Source organism: Schistocerca nitens, chromosome 3 (genome assembly GCF_023898315.1).
Source record: "Schistocerca nitens isolate TAMUIC-IGC-003100 chromosome 3, iqSchNite1.1, whole genome shotgun sequence".
In the NCBI taxonomy this organism is placed as follows: domain Eukaryota; kingdom Metazoa; phylum Arthropoda; class Insecta; order Orthoptera; family Acrididae; genus Schistocerca; species Schistocerca nitens.
In genome coordinates, this window is record NC_064616.1 from 852,994,873 (window position 1) to 853,020,247 (window position 25,375).

Below are 25,375 nucleotides of genomic sequence, written 5' to 3' on the forward strand. Positions count from 1 at the left end.
AATAAGCATTCCACTGACGATGTCGGTAAATATTTTATCAGGCACTAATTTCTACGCTATTACGAACAATATAAAGAAGTACCAACTTTGGGAAAATATCACAGTTTTGGTCGCACAGAACTTAACTTCGAGGCTGGCAGTAAAACTGTAAGAAAAACTGTTCTGTCTATGGGATTTAGTTTTGAAAGGTGTCAAAATAAACGAGTTATGTGTTAACGAGAGGACATAGTTGCAAAAAGGGCATACTACATTAGGTTTTTAAGGAAGACTGAAGCATCTGAATCAAAGCGGCCAGTGGTTTACGTAGTTGAAACGTGAATTCATATACATTACAGCATAAAGAAATGTTGGCAAAGTGACATTGTGTGAGGGGTACAGTCAAAAGAAAGCGCCGATCAGAGTTTAATTGTTTTGCATGCAGGCGGTGGTATGGGGTTTATTAAGGTTTCACTTCCCATATATGACTCAAAAACCAAAAATGCTGAAATATTTTCTAAATCAACAAAACATAACTAATTGGCGACAACCATATTATCCTTCATAGTATAATTTGTAAACCGTTAAACCCAATTTCTCTTACTGGCAAACGGTCTCGTCCGTAATCATTTGCTGATAACAAATCATTTGGTAACTGTCGTTGGTTGGGGTCGGATCGATGTTTTGTAATAGTCTATAAGGTGGTGGGCAGATAAAAAAAATTAATACGATGATTAAAATGACGAAGGATTAGAAATAAAAATACATACAATCACCTGTAGGGATTCGTCGCGTATACAGCTTTACCAAATGGTTCAAATGGCTCTGAGCACTATGGGACTTAACTTCTGAGGTCATCAGTCCCCCAGAACTTAGAACTACTTAAACCTAACTAACCTAAGGACATCACACACATCCATGCCCGAGGCAGGATTCGAACCTGCAACCGAAGCGGTCACGCGGTTCCAGACTGTAGCGCCTAGAACCGCTCGGCCACACCGGCCGGCCTGCCTTTACCCCCTACACTATATTACTGCTTGGGACAACACTACTAATTTTAATGCTCTAGATTATCGCGCAAAATGCTTTTTGTTGATTACTAGCAATGTCTTTAACCATTCGGAATATTTCTGGCCATTGTAAGTTTCCAAAACGTTTGATTACGATAATGTTCAACCGGTGATCACTTCGCAGTTACTTCCGGTAATGCACTTTATGTGGTGGCAGTAATAAGACAGCCGCGCATTGATATTTTCAAACTACTCTTCTTGAATAACATACTCCCTTTATTAAACAAAAAAATTACGAAGGCACTGATAATCCCACTCCACAGAGTTCACTAAATCGGAACAGCAGATTTACATACTCCTCTCGTGTAGACAAGTGACACTTGGAAACCGATATTTGATCGGATTAGCAAAATAGATTCCGGGGTAGCATTAAGGACGGCAGCGAACATCGCATTCGAATTTCGATATTCGTCTTCCGCAAATTGTGGTGCTCCTAAACGTGGTGAAAGACAGGAGGCGTGTGACAGCGCTCCGCTTGTAAGAACACTGGAATATACATCAGTATTCAGAATGAAATTTTCACTCTGCAGCGGAGTGTGCGCAGATATGAAACTTCCTGGGAGATTAAAACTGTGTGCCGTACCGACTCTCGAACTGGGGACCTTTGCAGTTCGCGGAAAAGTGCTCTAACGACTGAGCTGCCCAAGTGTGACTCACGACTCGTCTTCACAGTTTTAATTCCAGCGATGTTTTTACATCTGGATGATTTGTAAACAAAAGCTTTTCTGTTTCAAGAATAATTATTTTGTTTGAACGTAGAACATATTCAAGAATATGCAGCAAAACGATGTTGAGAATATTGGTCCGTAATTTTTCGGGCCCTTTCTTTTATTCTTCTTATGTAAAGGTGTCACTTGTGCTTTGTTCCAGTCGCTTAGGACTTTCCTATGGGCGACAGATACGCAGTGAACATTGGATACGTAAGGGACCAATGCTACAGAGTACTCTGTAAAACCGGAATGGAATTCCATCCAGACCTGGTGAATTATTTGTTTTTAACTTTTAGTTTGCTTCTCTACGCCAGAGACGCCTGTTCCTATGTCCTCCATACGGAAATACGTTGGGCAGCCAAATGAAAGTATATCAGCACAATCCTGCTGTGTAAATGATTTCTTCAACGCAAAATTTAAAAATGTAGCTTTCCTTTGTTTGTCTTGTGTTGCCACACCCGATTAGACGACAAGTGATTGGTTAGAAGCCTTCGATTCGCCGAGTGATTTTACGTAGCACCAGAGCTTTCTCGGCTTAGGTAGACCACGAGTGTTCTATATCATTCTGTTCGTCTCCATTCCACCTTCAGAAATGTGGTACGTCGTAATTATGTTATCGTTCATATCCTGCCGTTGTTTTCGAGAATCTTCCAATAATACATCCTTCGTTCACGATTCTTAAACGAAGTGTCACCAATGCTTATATTGTGATCCGTGCAAAACTCTACGAGGTTTCTCTTTTATTTCTTTTTCCTCAGTGCATTTGTCTGACTATTTTTCTTTCCTTTCCGTGCCTATTACCGAATTCTAGTCTCCTATAAGAATTAAATTTTCGTCTTTCTCAAGTATCTGAATAATTTCTTGTATCTCACCTTACAAGGGGCAGTCAAATGAAAACCGATTAGATGCCATAACGCGACTATGGGATGGTCCCATTCAAAAGTAAACCACACGCATTAAGATATTCATCCCACAGTGAGACGAGATGATAACCTGTTTTGTAGAAATCCATCAGCCGCTGACGGATTCGCAACAGCACCCACCCTTGTATTTCCTTTTTCGACTGCAACCGATGTCCACGCAAGCCTTTCTTCATGTCGCCAACGATGTGAAAAATCACACGGTAAACGACCTGGGCTGTACGGAGGCTGTCGCAGTATTTCCCAACGAAATCGCTGAAGCGTCGTCTTTGTCCGATTGGCAGTGTGGGGACGGGCGTTATCGTGGAACAGGATCATTCCGTCCAACAGTATCTCTGGGCGTTTTGACTTAATGGCGTGTCGCACTTTCTGCAAAGTGTCTTCATATCTCTGGATATTGATTGTGGTTCTACGCTCGACGAACTCGACGAGGAGAGGGCTCCTGCAGTAGAAGACAAAAGTCATCACGACCGTACTGGAACTTGTGTGAACAGTTTTGGATTTCTTTGGCGGTGGAGTGTGGGATGTTTCGACTGTTCGCTTGGTCCTTTGCCCTCGGCCAGTCGGAATGCTGTCGGAAGGAATCATCCGGTTGGACGATAACGCCCGTCCCCACACTCCCAATCGGACAAACGCTACACTTCAGCGATTTTGTTGGGAAACACTGCAACAGCCTCCGTACAGCGCGGATCATTCCCCACGCGATTTTCACATCTTTGGTAATATGAAGAAAGACATGCATGGACGTCGGTTTTAATCGCATAAGGAGGTGCAAGACTGGGTGTAGCTGTGGATTCATCAGCGGCCGACCATATTCTGGGAAACATGAATTAATCGTCTCGTCTCCCAGTAGGATAAACGTCTTAACGCGTGTGGTGACTACTTTTGAATGGAACCATTCCATGGGCCCTTTGTGGCGGGTGTTCGGTTTTCATTTGACTGCCCCTCATATACTCTTTCAATCTCTTCATCTTCAGAGCTATCTACCTACCTACCTATCTATCTATCTGTCTATCTATGGCTTGAGGCGTGTTCCGCACTTACGCAGGGTCAGCCATCGTTAATCGGATTTGGCATGTTAATGTTTAAGGGGTGGCCGGATGCCCTTCCTGCCGCCACCCTGTACCCCCTGGGATGGAATTAGTGTACCCCAACTGTCTGCGCCGAGTGTAATCCATGGAACAGTGCGAATGTGTTCAGATGTCTGCGAGCCGTGTAACTGAGGCGGAACATGGGGACCAGCCCAGTATTCACCTAGCGGGTGTGGAAAACTGCCTAAAAACCACATCCAGGCTGGCCGGCACATCGACCCTCCTCGTTAATCCACCGGACGGATTCGATCCGGGGCCGGCGCGCCTACCCGAGTCCAGGAAGCAGCGCGTTAGCGCTCTCGGCTACCCTGGCGGGTCTCTTCATCTCCAGAGCTAGTTACATAGAAATCTGTACTACTGTGGTAGGTGCGGACTTCTGTCTTCACTGTGATAATGCATTCACTATGCTATTCTTAGAAGCTAGCCGTATTCTTGTTTTCCTACTCATAATTAGACCTACTCCTGCATCACCGCTATTTCGTGTTGATCATCCTGTACTCAGCTGACCAGAAATCGTGTTCTTCCTGCTATAGCACTTGACTAATTCCCATTGCTCCTTCAACCTATCATTTTTTCCTTTTAAATTCTCTAACCTACGTATCCAGTTAGTAGATGGTACATTATACTCTCCAATCCGTAGAAGGCCAAGGTTGCTTTTACTGATGACGATATCCTCGTGAGTAATCAGCGCTCAGATATCCGAATGGGGTAGTACTTTACCTCAAGAACATTTTACCCAAGAGGATGCCATCATCATCAAACCATAGAGCAAAGATGCATATCCTTGGGAACTATAGCTGCTGTGGTTTCCCTCGCTTTCAGCCGTTCGCAGCATGAACATAACAAGGCTATGTTCGCTCTTGTTATACGACCAGATCAGTCAGTCATCCAGACAGTTTCCATTGCAACAATTGAAGATGCTGCTGTCCCTCCTCGGGGACCTTATGGTAGTCTAGCCTCTCCACAGATACCCTCCCGATGTGGTTGCACCTGCAGTATGGCTACCTGTATCGTTGAGGCACACGACCAGCTACACCGTGGCTAGGTCATTGGTTCGTCTGGAGTATTAGACAATCATACATTATACGATTACGATATTGTAGAGCTGTTGTTCAGAAGTGGGATGCGAAGTTTCCTTCGGACATGTATGCACATCCAAAGGAACGGGCACTGTGGCGACTTCAGTCGTTATGTAATACATGCAATGTATTCGCAGTTGCGAATATGAACAACCATTAGCTACATGTACATACATACTCCGCAATCCACCATACGGTGCGCGGCGGAGGGTACCTCGTACCACAACTAGCATCTTCTCTCCCTGTTCCACTCCCAAACAGAACGAGGGAAAAATGCCTGCCTATATGCCTCTGTACGAGCCCTAATCTCTCTTATCTTATCTTTGTGGTCTTTACGCGAAATATAAGTTGGCGGCAGCAAAATTGTACTGCAGTCAGCCTCAAATGCTGGTTCTCTAAATTTCCTCAGTAGCGATTCACGAAAAGAACGCCTCCTTTCCTCCAGAGACTCCCACCCGAGTTCCTGAAGCATTTCCGTAACACTCGCGTGATGATGAAACCTACCAGTAACAAATCTAGCAGCCCGCCTCTGAATTGCTTCTATGTTCTCCCTCAATCCGACCTGATAGGGATCCCAAACGCTGGAGCAGTACTCAAGAATAGGTCGTATTAGTGTTTTATAAGCGGTCTCCTTTACAGATGAACCACATCTTTCCAAAATTCTACCAGTGAACCGAAGATGACTATCCGCCTTCCCCACAACTGCCATTACATGATTGTCCCACTTCACATCGCTCTGCAATGTTACGTCCAAATATTTAATCGACGTGACTGTGTCAAGCGCTACACTACTAATGGAGTATTCAAACATTACGGGATTCTTTTTCCTATTCATCTGCATTAATTTACATTTATCTATATTTAGAGTTAGCTGCTATTCTTTACACCAATCACAAATCCTGTCCAAGTCATCTTGTATCCTCCTACAGTCACTCAACGACGACACCTTCGCAGACACCACAGCATCATCAGCAAACAGCCGCACATTGCTATCCACCCTATCCAAAAGATCATTTATGTAGATAGAAAACAACAGCGGACCTACCACACTTCCCTGGGGCACTCCAGATGATACCCTCACCTCCGATGAACACTCACCATCGAGGGCAACTTAAGAAGTCTTCGAGCCATGGCATGGAATGACGGCAATGAAAATGTGTGGCGTCATTCCATTGTATAGGTGATGGTCATTCATATTTGCAACTGCGAATACATTTTACGCATTCCGGGACCGACCTGAGGTGTAGAGGCTCTGGTCGAAGCTGGTGGCGGGGTTGAGCAGCATGAGCTGCGGCAGCAGAGGGCCCAGCGCGTAGCTGCGGAACTCCGGTTCCCTGCGCGGCGGCACGCGCAGCCACGCCTCCAGCACGTCGCGCTCCTCGTCCACCTCCAGCACCACGCGCGCCGTCTTCTGCTCCGCCGGCGTCTCCAGGAACTCCAGCACCTGCGCAACACACCACCTCACTACACGTGACAAGCAGTCGGGCAGTCCACAGCTTTAAATCGTGCACTCTTGTCGCAGCCGTACGTTCACTTGAAATGAAAGTAGAAATCCGTTAAAGATTAAACCATGATTCATATAGTTGTCAAAAGAACATGTTGAAGGCTATAACTAACCTAAAATTAACTTACGCCGCACGGTACTAACTTAGAACAATTGCAGTAACACTAAGAGTAGAGTATAAAATCATAGACACGTCTCTTCGTACCTCGCGGTGAATGAGTGATTCTGAAGACGTCGTGATTCGCTAGGCTACTAATATGCTGAATAGCAGTCAGGGCTGGCAGGCTCGAATTGTTTCCAATCCCATTCCCCTGACAGCTACCAAAGTTTCTGATCTGAACATGGTGATAGAAAGACCCTCATAACGAGCAACGGTACATAGTGGTCTGTCTGTCTTATAAGCGACGGGAAATGAACAACGTTGGCCCTGATCAGAACCACGCATGTAGGCTGGCGAGAAGCAATGGCTGAAACACCATGTGGCGTGCACAACCCACCCTAAAAATCTAGGCAGCGAAGTGAACGGTAATGGCTAAGTTTAGGTGATCCACAGTGGGAACTGGGATGAATGTGTATGTCATCTCCAATTTCCTTTTCTGGATTTGGGTACGTATGAGCAAAGCCAGCTTCCCGTGTGGTCCAAAGGAAACATTATCCTCTTTGACGAAAAGGAAACCTAGAATGTATAAGAGTAAAAGAACTAAAGAATGGAAATGTTTGTAAGCTTAAATTACGACTGTGCTAAAGCGCTAACTAGGTTATAACGTTACAGCCGTCGCATTTCGTTCTGTTTTACATAGTAATTTTGCTCTTCAACGATACGTAGAAGACACATGCCGTTAGAGCATGGTTTGTTGTGATTTTAGACTTCACTGTTACGTATGCCACTCCGTTTAATCCTGGCTTAAGCTGAAGGAGGTTTTTTGAATGGAGTGAATTACTGGGAGTCAGCTGTTATAGAATGCTATTGCGTAGGAAAGCGAGGGAAGAGAACTGCTTACAATAAACCAACACACAACTAAAAGTTGTGTTACTAGTTACGTAAAACAGCGGTGGTGACACAAAATGTTGTTGCAAGTCTAAAGAAAATGTATCTACGACTGATTAAGTTCAAAAGAGAAATTACGATGGAGTCCCACAGTGTTCAGTTTTGGATCCATACCTATCGCATACACACAGTCAACAAAACAAAACAAAACTTGGCAGTATGAGCCCACTTATCAGCATGACGTTGCATCCCTTGTAGCCTGGATGCATCAACTGATTCGGTGATGTCATCCATCCTATTCACAGATAAGGCAAACTTGACTGGAGGCGGCATCGTCAAACCTTAAAACACTCACCTATGTTCTACAAAGAATCTCCGTGGTATAGTCCCAATGAACTATGGGCAGTTCAGCCTCAATGTGTGGGCGGGGATTACTAGCGACCGCTTCATGACAATGGAGCTAAAACACTAGTACAGACAACACATTTTCACTTGCCTGATGTGTTCTCAGATGTGCTTACAATTACTGCAACTTACACTGTCAAAGATCTTTTGTTTCCACATTCAAGTAGATATACCTGCCTTGGAACGCATTTCTGGGCACATGTGCATAAGACGTTTTTTGCTCCTTATCCTCAGCGGCGTCGTTTCTTGCAGTTTGTCTCCATTTTAGAAAAATCACCCTATATATGTCGTAAATCGAATAATGTCCGCCGGCCAGTGTGGACGAGCGGTTCTAGGCGCTTCAGTCTGGAACCGCGCGACCGCTACGGTCGCAGGTTCGAATCCTGCCTCGGGCATGGATGTGTGTGATGTCCTTAGGTTTAAGTAGTTCTAAGCTCTAGGGGACTGATGACCTCAGATGTTAAGTCTCATAGTGCTCAGAGCGATTTGAACCATTTTTTGAATAATGTCCTTGCAGGAAGTTTGTGAATTACAGTACCTACATAACTTCAAAAGCGCGAACTAGATGACAGAACTAACCCTTACTGATGAACGTCTGAACCATAACTGAAAGCGCATGAACGGCTGCACTGGCTCATGATAACAAGTCAAAGACCTTCTGTGTCAAAACGAAATTTTGTGTTAAATATCATAGCTGCACAGGCATATACTTTCTAATAATGTGCGTTCTATAAAGGTTTTAACCAGATTTTCTAGTAAAATCTATTATCAAAAATGTTATTGCGACACTCTGTATATAGAATCAAAACTTTTGCTGCGAGAAATGTTTGCACACTAGACTGTAATGTCAGCAACACTTCAAACTGTTTTCTACTTACGTATTGATGTAAGTCTGTTTCTTCTCTTTTCATCACGTTTCACTCCTTTTATCGACTACAGCTCTCGGGCCAGGTGGTCTACAGTCTGGCCTTAGCAGGCGAGTAATGCGACCATCCCGTATTCCGCCTGCCGAGCGCGCCTGCTAGTTCTGTTTACCTTCTGCGGCCGTTATTTGCGCACCGTCTAGTACTCCAGAGTAATGGTGAAAATATGCCGTAAATCAACACACCGTTTCACGTTCTGCAACGACCATACAAGACCAAAGGCGCTCGACTTAGTGGGCATCCACTTACCAACAGTGAGCAGTACGGTGTATGTTAAAGTCGCCGATGATGCGACTTGCGACGAGATCCTTCGAAATATGGAGCAGGGGCTCCGTTTCTGCCAAGCCGACGGTGACGTCGGCCCGGTGACGGTCGATCACGCAGGATTACGCATGCCAACAGTTCGGGACTCTGAACTGCCGTTCGAACTCCCTGTGGCTGACGTCATGGACGCCTTCCGTCCTTACGACACCGTTCACGGCCATGTAGCAGAACGGTAGGCACAGTTTCGGACATATCCGGTTCTCAACGGCGGCCCCCAGATAACCATAGGCCTCCATCGTGATGTGCCATCCTACCTCCAGATAAGCGGCTGCCGCGCGGTCCTCATTTACGACGACCAACCGCGGGCTTGTTCAGGATGCGACAAGCAAGCGCCCGTTCGATCAGAATGTCTCCAGCGTCGCATTACACAACTGACGGCCTCTGACGTGGCGCCCGCCCCACAACCGACGTCCCTCACAGTCTCCTCCGCGTAAGCTCCCGTCGCCCCTGGAACTTCGCTTCGCAGCCTGAACCTAGTACCGGCGCCATTATCGCATGTACCGATACCACCGTTGCACAACCCTCAGAGCAAGAAACGGCAGTGTCGACACCAGCGATACCACCGCCTGCGAAAACAGTTCATTCCTACCACCCGATGGAATTTGCATCAACGATAGTACTGGTGACAGCCTTCGTGCCAGAACGACTCGATTCACTCCCATCTTCCGACATGGAAGACCAGTCACGGAAGTAGCAGTCACCCAAGCGCCTTAAGCGCAGAACGTCGCATTGTCTCCGATAAGGATGCCTCGCCTCCCGATGACGCCTCGCTACAAACGAGGAGCAGGAGTCGACTGAAGTCGAGTGACTCCGACTCCCACGAACGAACAGCCATCAACCCTGACGGCAAGACAGGCGGTTGTCGAACCTGTGGCCACGTCGATCACTTTCGATCACTTTGGACGCTTCTTCATCAGCCCAAAACCCTGTACCAAGGGAGCGAACAGATAACTCGCCGGGACTTCACACTTCCCTGACCCCCAGTCGACGGCGGCGCCTCTGGCAGCCACGACCATAACATAACTAGGCTCAACCCTGAATGCTGGACGGGATGGTCTATGACCTCTTTGTTCGCTCTCGATTATCTACAACGTGATACCGAACCTCCCCTTGTATTGTATCGTATGTTAACCGGGAGCCTAGAAACGACGGAGAGGCTCCGTCCCCGCCGCAGCTACTCTGGTCCACAACCCCACGACGACTAACGCAGTCCACTTCACCTCTTCGACGCCCCCCACCGAACCCAGGGTTATTGTGCAGTTCTGCCCCCAGTGGACCCTCCCAGGGAACGTCTCACACCAGACGAATGTAACCCCTATGTTTGCGTGGTAGAGTAATGGTGGTGTACGCGTACGTGGAGAACTTGTTTGCGCAGCAGCCGCCAACATAGTGTAGCGGAATAAAGGGAACCAGCCCGCATTCACCGAGGCAGATGGAAAACCGCCTAAAAACCATCCACAGACTGGCCAGCTCACCGGACCTCGACACAAGTCCGCCGGGCGGATTCGTGCCGGGGACCAGGCGCTCCTTCCCACCCGGAAAGCAGTGCGTTAGACCGCACGGCCAACCGGGTGGGCAAACCTCCCCTTACTGCGTAGCCAATCCTACAGGACTGCAATGATCAATTTCAAACACATCAGATCATCCCCGAAATTACCACTATTACGAGATATTATCTGGCCAGCTCAGATTGACATTTCACTCCTACAGCATGCACAATTGACTGCTCTGCCCCACGTTGCCAGGTACATACTTAATACTTCTGTTGGTGATCTTCTTGGCAGGGGAGTGACTGCATATGTTCATGAAGGAATCCCCATCATGGATCTCACCTTCCTCCCAAGAGCACGAGGCATTACCTTCACCACTATGGACATGCTTATCATCGAAATCGATGCCCCTTCCACCCACTGATTTGAGAGAGCCACATTCTACACTGAAGACATTGCCTCCTTGTTCTTAGGAAGCTATGCTAGTTGCATATTTGGAGGCGCCTTAAACTGTGTCTCGCAACAGAAAGATCAGGCGCCTTACTTTAACAGCTATCAAGAACACCACATGATAGTTTGAGACTTCGGCTCAGCGACACATGAGAACAGACGTTTGGCAATGCCCATGGCCCCACTTATCAAACAAACCATTTGGAAAGTCTGCTTGATATAATTTACATCTTCGGGAACTAGCATCTGATATTCAAGACGCTGAATTGAGGCCGCTGGTTTTCTCAGACCACAGTGCATACATTGCACGAGTCAAATTACAAGCAGTCTGGCGCAGTCGTACGCTGAGGAACATGAACATCACACATCAACAGGATACAGTATATCAACGATGCATAACTAGACTTGGACCACTTGTGAACGATGACTTACAGAATTTTAGAGTGGTGGTTAGGGTATGTGAAGCCCTTCTTACAGAAAACCCTGATGAGGGAGCAGCAGCAGATTAAGTTGTGCATAGTGACGATGGCCTAATATCGTCTACATGGAGATCCATGAGAACACGACTACAGGAGTCACTGGTCCACGAGATATCTACCAAGCATCATATCGCAACCGACGACCGACGACGACGACAGATCATAATCCAGCTGGTCACACTATAGGCACAGACTCTCACTCAACAATCTTCAATAGTCACCGCTTTCGCCGATCACAACCAGAATATCTCTGACGCCGGGACTGCCGACGTAGCAGCAACTGGTGACATCTTGTCTCGTGGAGTGAATACCCATTTGATGGAACTGATCACCAGGGACAAAGTAGAGGCTACCATAGACAAGGGTGCACATAACAAATCTCCCGGCCTGGATGGTCTACCTATAGAGTTCTATCGTGTCTTTCAGACATTAATGGTCTTGAGGCGAACCAGTATGTGTCAAGAAATTTTCACGCTGGGCCATGTTATCCCTCTCAGGTTTGTCAGAGGCATCATCATTCTTACACATAAGTCTCGCTGTGGTGTGATAACCACGACTACCGTCCACTTACCCTCGTTAATGTGGACTCCAAAATCTTTGCCCTCATTTTGATGACGCGCCTTAGTCCCCTCCTTCCCAGCATCCTTTCAGTATAACAGATGACCCCAAATGGACAGGCGAATATGCAGACAACAACCGGCGAATGTCACGGTGTGATAGTACTGGCTACAACGTGTCGGCTCTGGGCAGCTATGATCGCAGTCGGCTTCGTCAGCGCATATGATAAGGTAAATCACGGTTTCCTGTTCTCTGACATGGCTCGAATGGACTTCCCAATCTCCTTCCTCAACGTCATATATGGCATTTATGACAGCTCTAGCTCCCACATACAAGTCAATGGTTACTTAACGAGTCCAGTTCTGATACGACGATCTATCCAACAAGGCTGCCCCTATCAACCCTGCTCTATGCCGTCGAACTGGAGCCCCTCATTGGGAACCTCAAATCTATGCTACGGGACTCATGCTACAACAGCACACGTGCTGTTCTCGAACAGACGCCGACGATCTACTCCTTTTGGTTCGCGGAAACAGAGCGGAAACACGACAGACTACTGAAGCAGTCATGAAATACGGGGCAGCGGCAGGCAGCTCGATGAATGTGAATACATCTGCAGCCCTGCACTAGGACGCAGCCTCCCTGATGCCAAACTAGCACCCTTCGCATGGGTTCAGACCATCAAGTACCTGGGAATTGCCTTCACCCCCAATACATTCCATTCGATGACAACTAATTTTCGGAGCGTGTTGCAGTGTGTCCGCAGCAAGATCTACAACAATCCACTTCGCCGTCTCGATCCACTTCAGCGGGTGGTCTATCTCAATCGACGTGTTGCTCCGAAACTGGTGCATGTTAAATAAGTCCCACCCTTACCGCACACATCTTGACTTCGTTTTCAAGCAGCCTTCGGCTATTATCTTTAAAGTCCGGTATGAAACGCTAACCCTCTCCCCGCGTGAGGGAGGACTTGGTCTGCTCAAAGTAGAGCACAGGGCTGATGCCCTGTAAATGCGAACAGTGCGGAAGCAAAGGATTGGACCGGGGTATCCATTACATGCAGTTTGGTGGACACCCTCAGCCCAGGATCCATCTTTCCACCTGTGCCAGTTGGTCACATTCATATCTCATTTTCACATATTGCGACCTTTATTGTGGTCTTCAGCTACGAGCATCCTGCACTCCTGACCACACGTCCACCTATGGCCAAATACATCTATCTCACTCTGCTACATCGAGTGTCAAGCGACATTGTCGTACAGAAGTATCCTGTGGTCCGTTGGTCGAATGCATGACGCTTTATCCTCCAAGTTTACCTCCCCACACACGTTACAGCAACATGGTACTTGGTTATCAACGGCAAAATTGCAACACGACAGAAGTTACATGCAACTGGATTAGCTGAACCGCACTGTGTGCTGCCTGTCAACACCTCAACGATGACATCCACCGCCTCAGATGCCCATCAACCCTTGACGTCTGGCAGCTAAGTCGCAAGATGGTCGCCTCCTTTCTTCGCATTTCGCCGACCATGGTTAAACGTCAAACATACATCTTTCCTGAGAGCATGTACTTCTTAGCTACCAAAACCAGCGCCATACTCTGCATGCAAGGTTGGGCGCTCAGCTATATATACGGTGACGGCGACAAATCGGGCCTCGGCTTTTGGTGCAGGTTACAGAACGCCCACGCCGACTTGGAGCGACGGTCCTGTCTGCCAACTACTTGTGTGGTGTATTCATGTCCCGGACCTCCCAGTTGGAGCGTCATGGCTGTACCTTCACTCCCACCCCACCCCCCACCCACACCCCTCAATAACTTCCCCTCTCGCTCTTCTCGCTGCACCTCCGTCTTTCGACCCTACCTTCCTAGGACGTCACTAAGGCGATCGCATCTTTCGCTGCACAAGGCAGCCCACATAAGGCTGCACCATGATACCTTACCCTCTCCTTCCATGTCACCTAAATTGGGATTCAAAAAAATGAAAAGAAGTCTTCCTCACCCCATCATAACTACCTTCCCTATGCATCCGGCCATGGAGAGGTCCGTGGGCACTGTGGCCAGGCCTCAACTACGACGCCTGCCCTCAGGCTCCGCCGAGGGACGGATATGTAGCCCCGATTGTTTCTCCACTCCCCTTCCTTCCGTTATAAAGTGCCGGCCGGAGTGGCCGTGCGGTTCTGGGCGCTACAGTCTGGAACCGAGCGACCGCTACGGTCGCAGGTTCGAATCTTGCCTCGGGCATGGATGTGTGTGATGTCCTTAGGTTAGTTAGGTTTAATTAGTTCTAAGTTCTAGGCGACTGATGACCTCAGAAGTTAAGTCACATAGTGCTCAGAGCCATTTGAACCTTATAAAGTAGGTTTTACTGTAAATAAGTTTCTCTATTGTTCCTTTCTGGCTTTTTCTAATCAAATTATATGTAAATAAAAAAGTGAGTATTTCTCTAAAAAAAATCGGTATGGCACTTACAAAAAGGGGGAGGGTAGCATAAAACAGCGGAAAAGCGTGTGCATGGAAACCTAGAGAGCGCGGGACGGCGGGATCAAATACAGGTCGGACCATGGAAATTTTCGCTCTGCTTTTAATGTAGACTTTACCTCTCAACGATGTTAAACTGTAGGTCCCTTTCCCCAGTTGGGTAACTGACGTATATTAGGGACACGTAACTGGACGAAGTGGCAGCTAGTCGAGATAATTGTATTGGGCCACTGAGCGACAAGAAATTATCATCATCTATGGATACATTTTAATTTAGTTGTTCACGATCTCTGCAATATGTCGAGATACTGGAAGCCGTTGGGTTCACTACTGACACGAAAAGAGTCTTCTCTAATTTGTTTACGGGTATCCAAGCTTCGGTGGCTGTCAATGGACAACTGAAACCCCGATTAACATCCGTAGAGATTTTCCTCCGGGAAGTTCGCTTTCAGTGTCGTTGTTCGTTCCTTCTTCGAAGGATCGCCGCTCATTTACAAGGATGGACACTCTGGGGCGTCTTGACACGGTTCAAATGGTTCAAATGGCTCTGAGCACTATGGGACTTAATATCTGAGGTCATCAGTCCCCTAGACTTAGAACTACTTAAACCTAGCTAAGCTAAGGACATCACACACATCGATGCCCGTGGCAGGATTCGAATCTGCGACCGTAGCGGCAGCGCGGTTCCGGACTGAAGCGCCTAGAACCGCTCGGTCACAGCGGCCGGCTGACACGGTTCGCTCGGCTCCCCCCGTCGGAGGTTCGAGTTCTCCCTCGGGCATGGGTGTGTGTGTTGGGTTGTCATTAGCGTAACTTAGTTTAAGTTAGATCAAGCAGTGCGCAAGCCTAGGAACCGATGACCTCAGCAGTTTGATCTCATAGTCATTTACCAAAAATTTCGAATTTTCAATTTTTATGTGCCGGACATTGTTGAGGACACGGTATGTTTCGAACGTCTTCGACAATTCAGCAACGTGACCGATGAAACTGCCGTAAAGTTTAAAAGCGGCCACCACAACAGCCGACGGCACTTCAAACGGGAGTTCGAAAACTCGCACTTTTCGGAGGCCAAAGTCTGCGTAATCAACCTCGACAGCTCCTATATGGCCGTCAGAGTATCTGAACTTGAGATCCTTAGCATGGCGCCGCAAAACCTTGGCGCATAGCTCTCCATTCACCAGCCGTTGTACACAGTGGCACTAAGGATCGAAAAATGAATTCCGAATCATCCTGGGGCGGGCGCCGCATTTCGTCCCGTATAAACTGTTAACTTCATGGGATTTGGATTGTTCATGTTCGAAAAGAAACTTTAATTTAATCGTGGCTTGTTGATAGGAAAGCGCCTTGATGGTCGGTGAATTCTAACACGAAAACAAGCCGCTACACGGAAGAAAACAAACAAACAAACGCTCGGAAACAGCACAACAGGCGACACCACAAATAAGGCGTACTCGTCTCAAAACTGCCGAAAGCAGATCGGCCTTGAAAAGCACCCATCCCGGCATTTGCCTGGAGCGATTTAGGGAAATCACGGAAAACCTAAAGAAGGATGGCCGGACGCGGGGTTGAACCGTTGTCCTTGGTGGCTCGACCAAGTGTTTACGTAGCTTAATTGGTAACTAACTTTTCGTTTATGAACTTTAATCACTCGTCATATAGCTGACGATCACATGTGTTGAAACTGAGCATAGTTCCTGGCACATACCACATATCTTTTGTTTTATCCATTGATAAACATGCTTATAGTTCATAGGTTATATTTATCGAATGAGTCGCGATTGTTTTTCATTTCCGGAACATGGCTTTGATAACGCCGATCGGATCACCAAGTGGGTCTTTTCAAGACACAGAATCTGTTTTCATAAACATATTTTGAGCCAACAAAAATCTCTCCTGAACAATTACATATATATCCATACAATATGAAATTTATAGACTTTATGTTCTTTTTGGAGAGATATTATTGCGTGTACTTTATTTATTTGTCACGATGATCAATTATCTGACCAAGTCCTGTGAACTTGCCTTGACGCAATTCGTGTTTGGTAAACTTGTTGTTATAATCTGCCATGGCCTCTCTGGGATTCTCTCCATCCTTCCAATGCTCCAATTTACGTAGAATTTCTTCCCCCTTTTGAACACTGTTGCGAGTACATGGCCCCGATATGTATATGCTTGAAGAACATGTAGTCTGTAATAAATGTGTATTGTGTATTTGACAGTGAGCTTTCTACTCTTACTACGATTCAAACTTATCTGCTACCAAGAAATTAGTCTTTTCGTGTTTTATCTCGAATATAAATAGAAGCAAAAGAGGTCCACCCAGATAGTTAGCAGCAGTTCAAGCAAAGAGTTTCATTGAGATTATTCATTCGCATTCTCTCCACTGGATAAGTTCGTAGGCTAAGTCAAGTAGGAGAGGGTTTCATCCAGATAAGTAGTAAAGTCAAACTATATCAGTATGATCTGGCCATTTAAAAGTAATGACAGAGTCGGAGTTCCACCGCAGGGTTTAAGTGGAGGAGTTCGCGCGGCGGCAGGAACTTCTGCAGTTGGCCCCCAGGGAAAGAGAATAAAAGTAGATTGGCTGTCCTGGATAGCGACACAAACAAGGCCATCGCATTCCTACTTGCCGCTGAGGCGCCAGTCTCCGCCTGATTGGCTGCTGAATCCGTAAGGCCGGGTCTTCAAAGTGCTCACTTCCACATCCTCCGCAACGACCGCGCTTCGCTGCCGTCATACTTCGGCTTTGTGGTGCTTTATGAAAGTCGTATGAGAGTCTGTTAAATCCCTCAATAAGTAACTTTTTACTGGCGAGTGCTTTATTAATCTTATATTACAATAACAACGATGTATTACTGAACACCTCAGCTCCGTAAACTGAAGCGCTATCTAACAGACAAATAATCACTCTAGATGATACGTGCAGTTACCAGTAAGGAGACGACGCAATATGGAGTAAACCTACCTAACTCCGTAACATATTTTATTTCTTGATAGCAGACGCAAAAAGGTAAGCCTTTTACGCACGATTCCAACTGATGTAAATGGATGGCAGAAATATTTGCGCACGGGAAAGACATTCTAGGCGGGAATAAATTCTGATGTTTATTGTTTGTTACTTGAAGGGAAATACGTGGTTTGCCGTGCTGATTCTGCAATACAAGCTCAGTAATATAACTTGTTCAAGTAATCAGTCACACGTTTATATGTAGTTATATTACCAGTGCAACATACTTCTAATCTTATTACTGAATCCAGTTCTTTTTGGAGCACTTCAGAGGCTTTTGGAAGAAATGTAGTCGATATACACAGCTGCTAAACACGTCTCCATTCGCCGGCCGAGGTGGCCGAGCGGTTCTAAGCGCTACAGTCTGGAACCGCGCGACCGCTACGGTCGCAGGTTCGAATCCCGCCTCGGGCATGGATGTGTGTGATGTCCTTAGGTTAGTTAGGTTTAAGTAGTTCTACGTCTAGGAGACTGATGACCTCAGATGTTTAGTCCCATAGTGCTTGGAGCCATTTTAACCATTTTTTAACGTCTCCATTCCATGGAGTACTTTGAAAGACTATGTAGACCACAGTGATGGTGACAAAAACAATATGACCACTGGCAAAATGGGTAGAGCGATTGCGTTTACGAGTGAACTGGAAGCTAAGTTAGATAATTTCATACACTGAAGAACCAGAGAAACTGGTTCACATGCCTAATATTGTGTAGGGTCACTGCGAGCACGCAGAACTGCCGCAACACGATGTGACATGGACTCGACTAATGTCAGAAGTAGCGCTGGATCGAACTCACACCATGAATCCTGTAGGGCTGTCCATAAATCCGTATGAGTATAAGGGGGTGGAGATCTCTTCCGAACAGCATGTTGCAAGGCATCCCAGATATGCTCAATAATGTTCATGTCTGGGGAGTTTGCTGTCCAGCGGAAGTCTTTGAACTCAGAAGAGTGTTTCTGGAGCCACTCTGCAGCAATTCTGGACGTTTGGGGTGTCGCTTTGTCCTATTGGAATTGCCCAAGTACGTTGGAATTCACAATGGACATGAACGGATGCTGGTGATCAAACAGGATGCTTACATACGTGTCAACTGTCAGAGTCGTATCTTGATGTATCAGGGGTCCAACTTCATACGCCCCGCACCATTACAGTGCCTTAACCAGCTTGAACAGTCCCCTGCTGACATGCTGGGTCATGGATTCATGAGGTTGTCTCCATAACCGTATACGTCCATACGCTCGACACAATTTTACACGAGTCTCGTCCGACCAGGCAACATGTCTCGAGTCATCACCAATCCAATGTCGGTGTTGACGGGCCCAGGCGAGACTAAAGCTTTGTGTCGTGCAGTCATGAAGGCTACACGAGTGGGCCTTCGGCTCCGAAAGCCCGTGTTGATGATGTTTCGTTCCACAGTTCCCACGCTGACACTTGTTGATGGCCCAGCATTGAAATCTGCACCAATTTGCGCAAGGGCTGCACTTGTGTCACGGTGAACGCTTCTCTTCAGTCATCGTTGATGCCGTTCTTGCAGGATCTTTTTCCGGCCACACCAATGTCAGAGATTTGATGTTTTACTGGATTCCTGATATTCACGGTACACTCGAGAAATGGTCATACGGGAAAATCCCCACTTCTTCGCTACGTTGGAGATGCTGCGTCCCATCGTCCGTGCCACGACTATAACGTCACGTTCATGCTCACTTAAATCTTGATAACCTGCCATGATCTAACAACTGCGCCAGACACTTGTCTTACATGGGCGTTGCCGACCACAGCGCCGTATTCTGCGTTTACATATCTCTGTATTTGAATACGCATCCCTATTCCAGTTTCTTTGGCGCTTCAGTTTAATACAAATGGAGGAAATAAGATTCAGCTTGAACGTTAAATGAATAATCTACTAACCATTGTAGCGCATTGAAATCAGTGTGTAAGGAAAAGTAGAAGTCACACAACAAAGGAAATTAGCGCCACTTATAAAGAGTGCTACACCTATGGAAAGAATAGAAGTGCTTGGACTCAGTATTGTTTTTGTCTGCTATGGTTCCGTGACAGTTGTTAGCTTATTGATTCAATTGATGCTATAATATTCATGTGTAATATTTTTGCGAATGTTAGTGAAAGTGACACCGATGCTGAAAATGAATGCTAAGTGTTAAATGAACTTCAACAAAGCAAAAGAAAATTTTCATGGAATTATGCACACTATCACGGAGTTAAGTAAATAGGTACACAATAACGAAGTTAGGTAGCATGCTCATTTTGTTAACAACATTTTATAACTTCAAGAGTTTTTCATTTCCTAAATGGATTATTAGAGCAATCTGCATTGGTCTCTTACACGTAAAATACACAATTTCTACAATGAGAATTTCTTTAATTTTTCATTCATAGTTCTCAATATCACGAAGTTAGGTAGGTTTATCCTACACCACCAGTCCATAAAGTTCCCAAATTGAATTTATTCCTGGCGTATAAGCGACGTCAGCACAGGAACTACGGTAGCAGCATGAACTAACTACTGTAAACAGCAGATGTGCATGCGACCAGTCAATTGTGAGCAGGCAGTTTTAAGAAGTTTATGTGCGACCGTAGAATGTCAACGCTGGTGCGTCACAAATCGCAATGAAGTCACACCTCTAGATCAAGTTTCCAAGACATCCTCCAAAAAGTTTTGAAGAAGAGAGAAGTGTGTGCAAAGTTTGTCCCGCACACCTTGACTCCTGAACAAAAACGACACATGGACGCCTGCCGCAACTTGTTGAAATGCGAAACGCGGGCAATTATTTTCTGGAAAAAAACATTGTGGGTGACGGGACTTGGTGTTATAAATGCGAATCTACCACAAAACGACAAAATGCAGCATGGGTCTGCGTTCGTTTACCAAGACCGAAAAAGTTGTGAATGTGAAGTGCCAGTTGAACAACAAACCAAAGAAGGAATTTCCTGACAGTTTCACATGTTTGTGCGAACGTTGTGTTGTAATCAACACGGGGGAGACTATACATAACACGTGAAGCATTAAAACCTTATTAAACCAGTCTGACGGGATAGGTGTGAAACTTGCTGTTCACATTGTGAACAACGGGAGAAGATACTCATTTTGTAAACGAAACCCGTAGGGTTAACGAAAGAGACATAGAAGATCCAAATGAGAGCGGAAAATTTTCGTTCGTGTTCGTCAGCATTACGGAGAGAAACGTAGTGTATCACGGAGAAGCCTACTGTTGCAATTCTGAGAATGTACGTTCGAAGAAGGGTTGGGCAACATATTCATTCCTCCCCCATATGTCTCGCGAAATGACCATAACGGAAAATTCAGAGAAATTAGAGTTCGTATGGAGGTTCATCAACAACCATTCTTCCCACTCGCCATTCGCGAATGGAACGGAGAAGGGAAAGATGATTACGCTGCCAGAGTACTCTCGGTCATACACCGTGAGGAGGCCTGTGGAGTACACATGCAGATGTACACTGAAACTGATATAGGCATGCGTATTCAAATATAGAGATATGTAAACAGGCAGCGTAAGGCGCTGTGGTCGGCAACGCCTATGTAAGACAACAAGTGTCTGGCGCAGTTGTTAGATTGGTTACTGCTGCTACAATGGCAGGTTATCAAGACTTAAGTGAGTTTGAACGTGGTGTTATAGTCGCCGTACGTGCGGTGGAACACTGCATCTCCGAGGTAGCAGTGAAGTGGGTATTTTTCCGTACGACCATTTCGTTTGAATATCAGGAGACCGGTAAAACATCAAATCTCCGACATCGCTGCGGCCGTAAATAGATCCTGCAAGAACGGGACAACGGGCGACTGAAGAGAAAATCGTTCAACGTAACAGAAGTGTAACCCTTGCGCAAACTGCTGCAGATTTCAATGCTGTGCCATCAACGAGTGTCAGCATGCGAACTATTGAACGAAATATTGTCGATGTGGGCTTTGGGAGCCGAAGGTCCACTCGTGTACCCTTGATGATTGCACAACACAAAGCTTTATGCCTCGCCTGGAGCCGTCAACACCGACAATGGATTGTTGATGACACGAAACATGTTGCCTGGTCGGACGAGTCTCGTTTCAAATTGTATCGAGTGGACGGACGTGTACGGGTATGGAGACAACCCCACGAATTCATGACCCAGCATGTCAGCAGGGGACTGTTCAAGCTGGTGGAGGCTCTGTAATGGCGTGGGGCTTGTACAGCTGGAATGATACGGGACCCCTGATACATCTAGATACGACTCTGACAGTTGAGACGTACGTAAGCGTTCTGTCTGATCACCTGCATCCATTTATGTCCATTGTGCATTCCGACGGACTTGGGTAATTTGCTCCGGCCGCGGTGGCCGTGCGGTTCTAGGCGCTCCAGTCCGGAACCGCGCTGCTGCTACGGTCGCAGGTTCGAATCCTGCCTCGGGCATGGATGTGTGTGATGTCCTTAGGTTAGTTAGGTTTAAGTAGTTCTAAGTTCTAGGGGACTGATTACCACAGCAGTTGAGTCCCACAGTGCTCAGAGCCATTTGAACCATTTTTTGGGTAATTCAAGCAGAACAGTGCGACACCCTACACGTCCAGAATTGCTACAGAGTGGCTCCAGGAACACTCTTCTGAGTTCAAACACTTCCGCTGGTTACCAAATTTCCCATACACGAACATTATTAAGCATATATGGGATGCCTTGCAACATGTTGTTCAGGAGAGATCTCCACCCCCTCGTACTCATACCGAATTATGGATAGCCCTGCGGAATTCATAGTGTCAGTACCCTCCAACACTAGTTCAGACATTAGTCAAATCCATGCCACGTCGTGTTGCGGCACTTCTGGGTGGACGCGGGTGCCCTATACGATATTAGGCACGTATACCAGTTTCTTTGGCTCTTCAGTGTAGAATCCAAGTACCAAAAAAGACAGGTGTTGAGGGGGGGTGCAGCAAGATTTGTTTTCATCCAAATGTACATGTACATCTACAACAACATCTGCATTTAGATACGTATCCCGCAAGCCACTGTATGGTGCATGGCGTAGGGTACCTTGTACCACTGATAGTCATTCCCCTCCTTGTTCCACTCGCAAATGGAGAGAGGGGAAAGTGACAATCTATATCCGTTAGAACGAGCCCTAATTTCTCTTGCCTTCACGGCCCTCACGCAAAATGTACGTTGGCGGCAGCGGAATCGTTCAGCAGTCAGCTGCAAATGTCGGTTCTCTAAATTTTCTCAATAGTGTTTCGCAAAAAGAATGTCGTCTTCCGTCCAGGGATTCCCATTTGAGTTCACGAAGCATCTTCGTAAATCTCTCGTGTTCATCGAGCGTACTAGTAACAAATCTAATAGCCCGCCAGTGAATTGCTGCGATGTCTTCCTTTAATTCGAACTGGAGGGGAGCCCTAACACTCGAGGAGTACTTAAGAATGGGTCGCACTAGTGTCCTATACGCGGTCTCCTTTATAGATGAGCTAAACTTTCCTAAATCCCTCCTAATAAACCGAAAGCGACCATTCGATTTCCCTACTACAGTCCTTACCTGCTCGTTTCGTCACGTATCGCTTTGTTACGTTACTCCTTAGTATATAATCAACGTGACCATGTCAAGCAGCACACACTTATACTGTACTTGAACATTATAGGTTTATTTTTTACATTCCTCCCCATTAACTTACATTTTTCTGTATTTGGGGTAAGCTTCCATACTTCGCACCAACAAGAAATTTTTTCAAATCATGCTACAGCCACTCAATGACACCTTCCCGTACACCATAGCGTCATCAGCAAACAGCCGCAGATTGCTTCTCACTCTGTACCTCAGATCATTTATGCGTATAGATAATAATAGCGGTCCTATCACACTTCCCTGGTGCCCTCTTGATGATACCCTTGTCTACGATGAATCCCCGCCGTCGAGGACAACGTTATATTACTTAAGAAGTCTTCGAGCCACTCACATACCTGGGAACCTATTACCTATCCTAGGACCTTCGCTAAGAGCCTTCAGTGGGGCACAGCGTCAAAACCTTACAGGAAATCTAAGATGACGGAATTTGCTTTCCCCTTCATCCATTGTACGCAGTATATTATGTGAGAAAAGCGCAAGATGAGTTTCGCAAGAAATATGCTATCTAAAACCGTACTGGTTTGTGCACATAAGCTTTTCTGTCTCAAGAAAATTTATGGTATTCGAAATTTCGAAAATGTTCAATAACTCTGCAGCAAAATGACGTTAAGGATATTGGTATGTAATTTTGCGGGTCCATTCTTATACGCTTCTTATAAAGCAGTTACCGGCGTGTTTTTCCACTCGCTTGGGATATTGCGCTGAAAGAGAAATTCACGATAAATGAAAGCCAAGTATGGGACCAGTACTGTAGAGTCCTCTCTGTAAAACTCGAACTGAGATACTATCCGGACCGACTAAATGTTTGTTTTCAACTCTCTCAGTTGCTTCTCTACGCCAGGGGCATGTTAGTACCATCTTCTTACTTGAATGATTTCTTAAGAAATTTAAAACATTAGTTTTCCTTTTGTTGTCTTCTGTTGCCACACCAGAATGATCGATGAGCTACTGAATAGAAGCCTTCGAATCGCTTAGTGATTTTGCTTAGGACCAGAAATGTCTCGGGTTCTCTGCAAGATCTTTGGATTACGTACCAAAGTAAAAATTATTGCACGCTTCATACATCGATCTTTTTACGGGCGTATGAATTTCTACTAAGTTTTGTCTGCCGACAGTTCCACCGTCTTTTTCAGCCGTTAGTGCAACAATATCTGCTTCGTCAGCATCTTTCTAATTTTGTTCTTAAACCACAATATGTCTTTTCCGTCCTTAATCCAATTACTCGACAGATACTTCTCCAGAGTGCGATTTCCAGTCAGTTACAACTTTACGTAATTCTGCAAGCTTTCGTGGCCGTTGTCACTGAAGTTAAAATCTTCTGGGTTAGAAGACCGCGTCATAATTCTACTAAAATGATCGACGTTTCGACCCCTCTGCTCGGATCTTCCTCAGAATCTTATGGTGTTCCAGCAGTAGTGGGCACCATAAGATCCTGAGGAAGATCCCAGCGGAGGGGTCGAAATGTCAACCATTTTAGTAGAAATATGACGCGGCCTACTAACCCAGAAGATTTTAACTTCAGTTACAACTTTGCCCATAATTCCTGGATGTCCATTACACTGGAATTAAATAATATCCATTCATTGTGAAAGCTGGATGTTAAAAAATGCTTATCTTGTCTTTCCAGCGTAAATACTCTCCCAGCTTTCTTCATGGCTTTATTAAATTTAGTAACCAATATCGCCATGATGACATCGTGGTTGCTAATTCCTGTCTCTATACTACCACTGTGCATAGCGTCTGGCCTATTTCTAACTACAAGGTTAAAATATTTTCATTGCGTGTGGGTTGTCGAACTAACTGCTCAAGACAGTTTTCGAAAAACGTATTCACAACTACTTCACAAGTTAAATCGCCTGCAAGTTCAGTAAAATTGCATGACTGGAGTATTTCCGTGCTAATGTGCATATACTTTCTTTGAATGCTTCCTCAGCTTGCGGCGGCGCGGTTCTTTCCGTCCCTTTACGACAGACCTGCAGCTACCTGTGAACATTGTGTCAGCATATCATCAGTAGGGAAGCCGAGCGAAACCTACTGTACTTCGAGGTGAACCAGGCTGCAATTAAAGTCATTAATCTACGTTTCGGGAGAAAGTTTTCACACGAAATGAAAGGTTGGAAATTTTGCCCTTAATTAATACATTCTGAAACTTAGGTGAACAAGTATCACTGCCAAGCCCGTGCTAGTCTTAACACAGTCACTCACAATCCCTTTTACTCACGTTCGCAAGCATATGGTGTTGCAGTTCCCGAAAAAGTAATAGCTACAAAAATACGGATTGTTTTTGATTGAGAATGCTCGGCAA

General features: G+C 45.9%; 1 protein-coding gene across 1 annotated transcript in view; it reads right to left on the minus strand.

The window, feature by feature from the left end:
* Positions 1 to 25,375, minus strand: part of LOC126249450 (vitellogenin-like) — a gene marked incomplete at its 3' end in the record, with an annotated part of 380,348 nt that overhangs the window by 18,738 nt on the left and 336,235 nt on the right. The window contains exon 22 of the mRNA XM_049951103.1: positions 6,083 to 6,290. Coding sequence (XP_049807060.1) covers positions 6,083 to 6,290 — 208 coding nt within the window. The remainder of the gene's footprint in view (positions 1 to 6,082; positions 6,291 to 25,375) is intronic.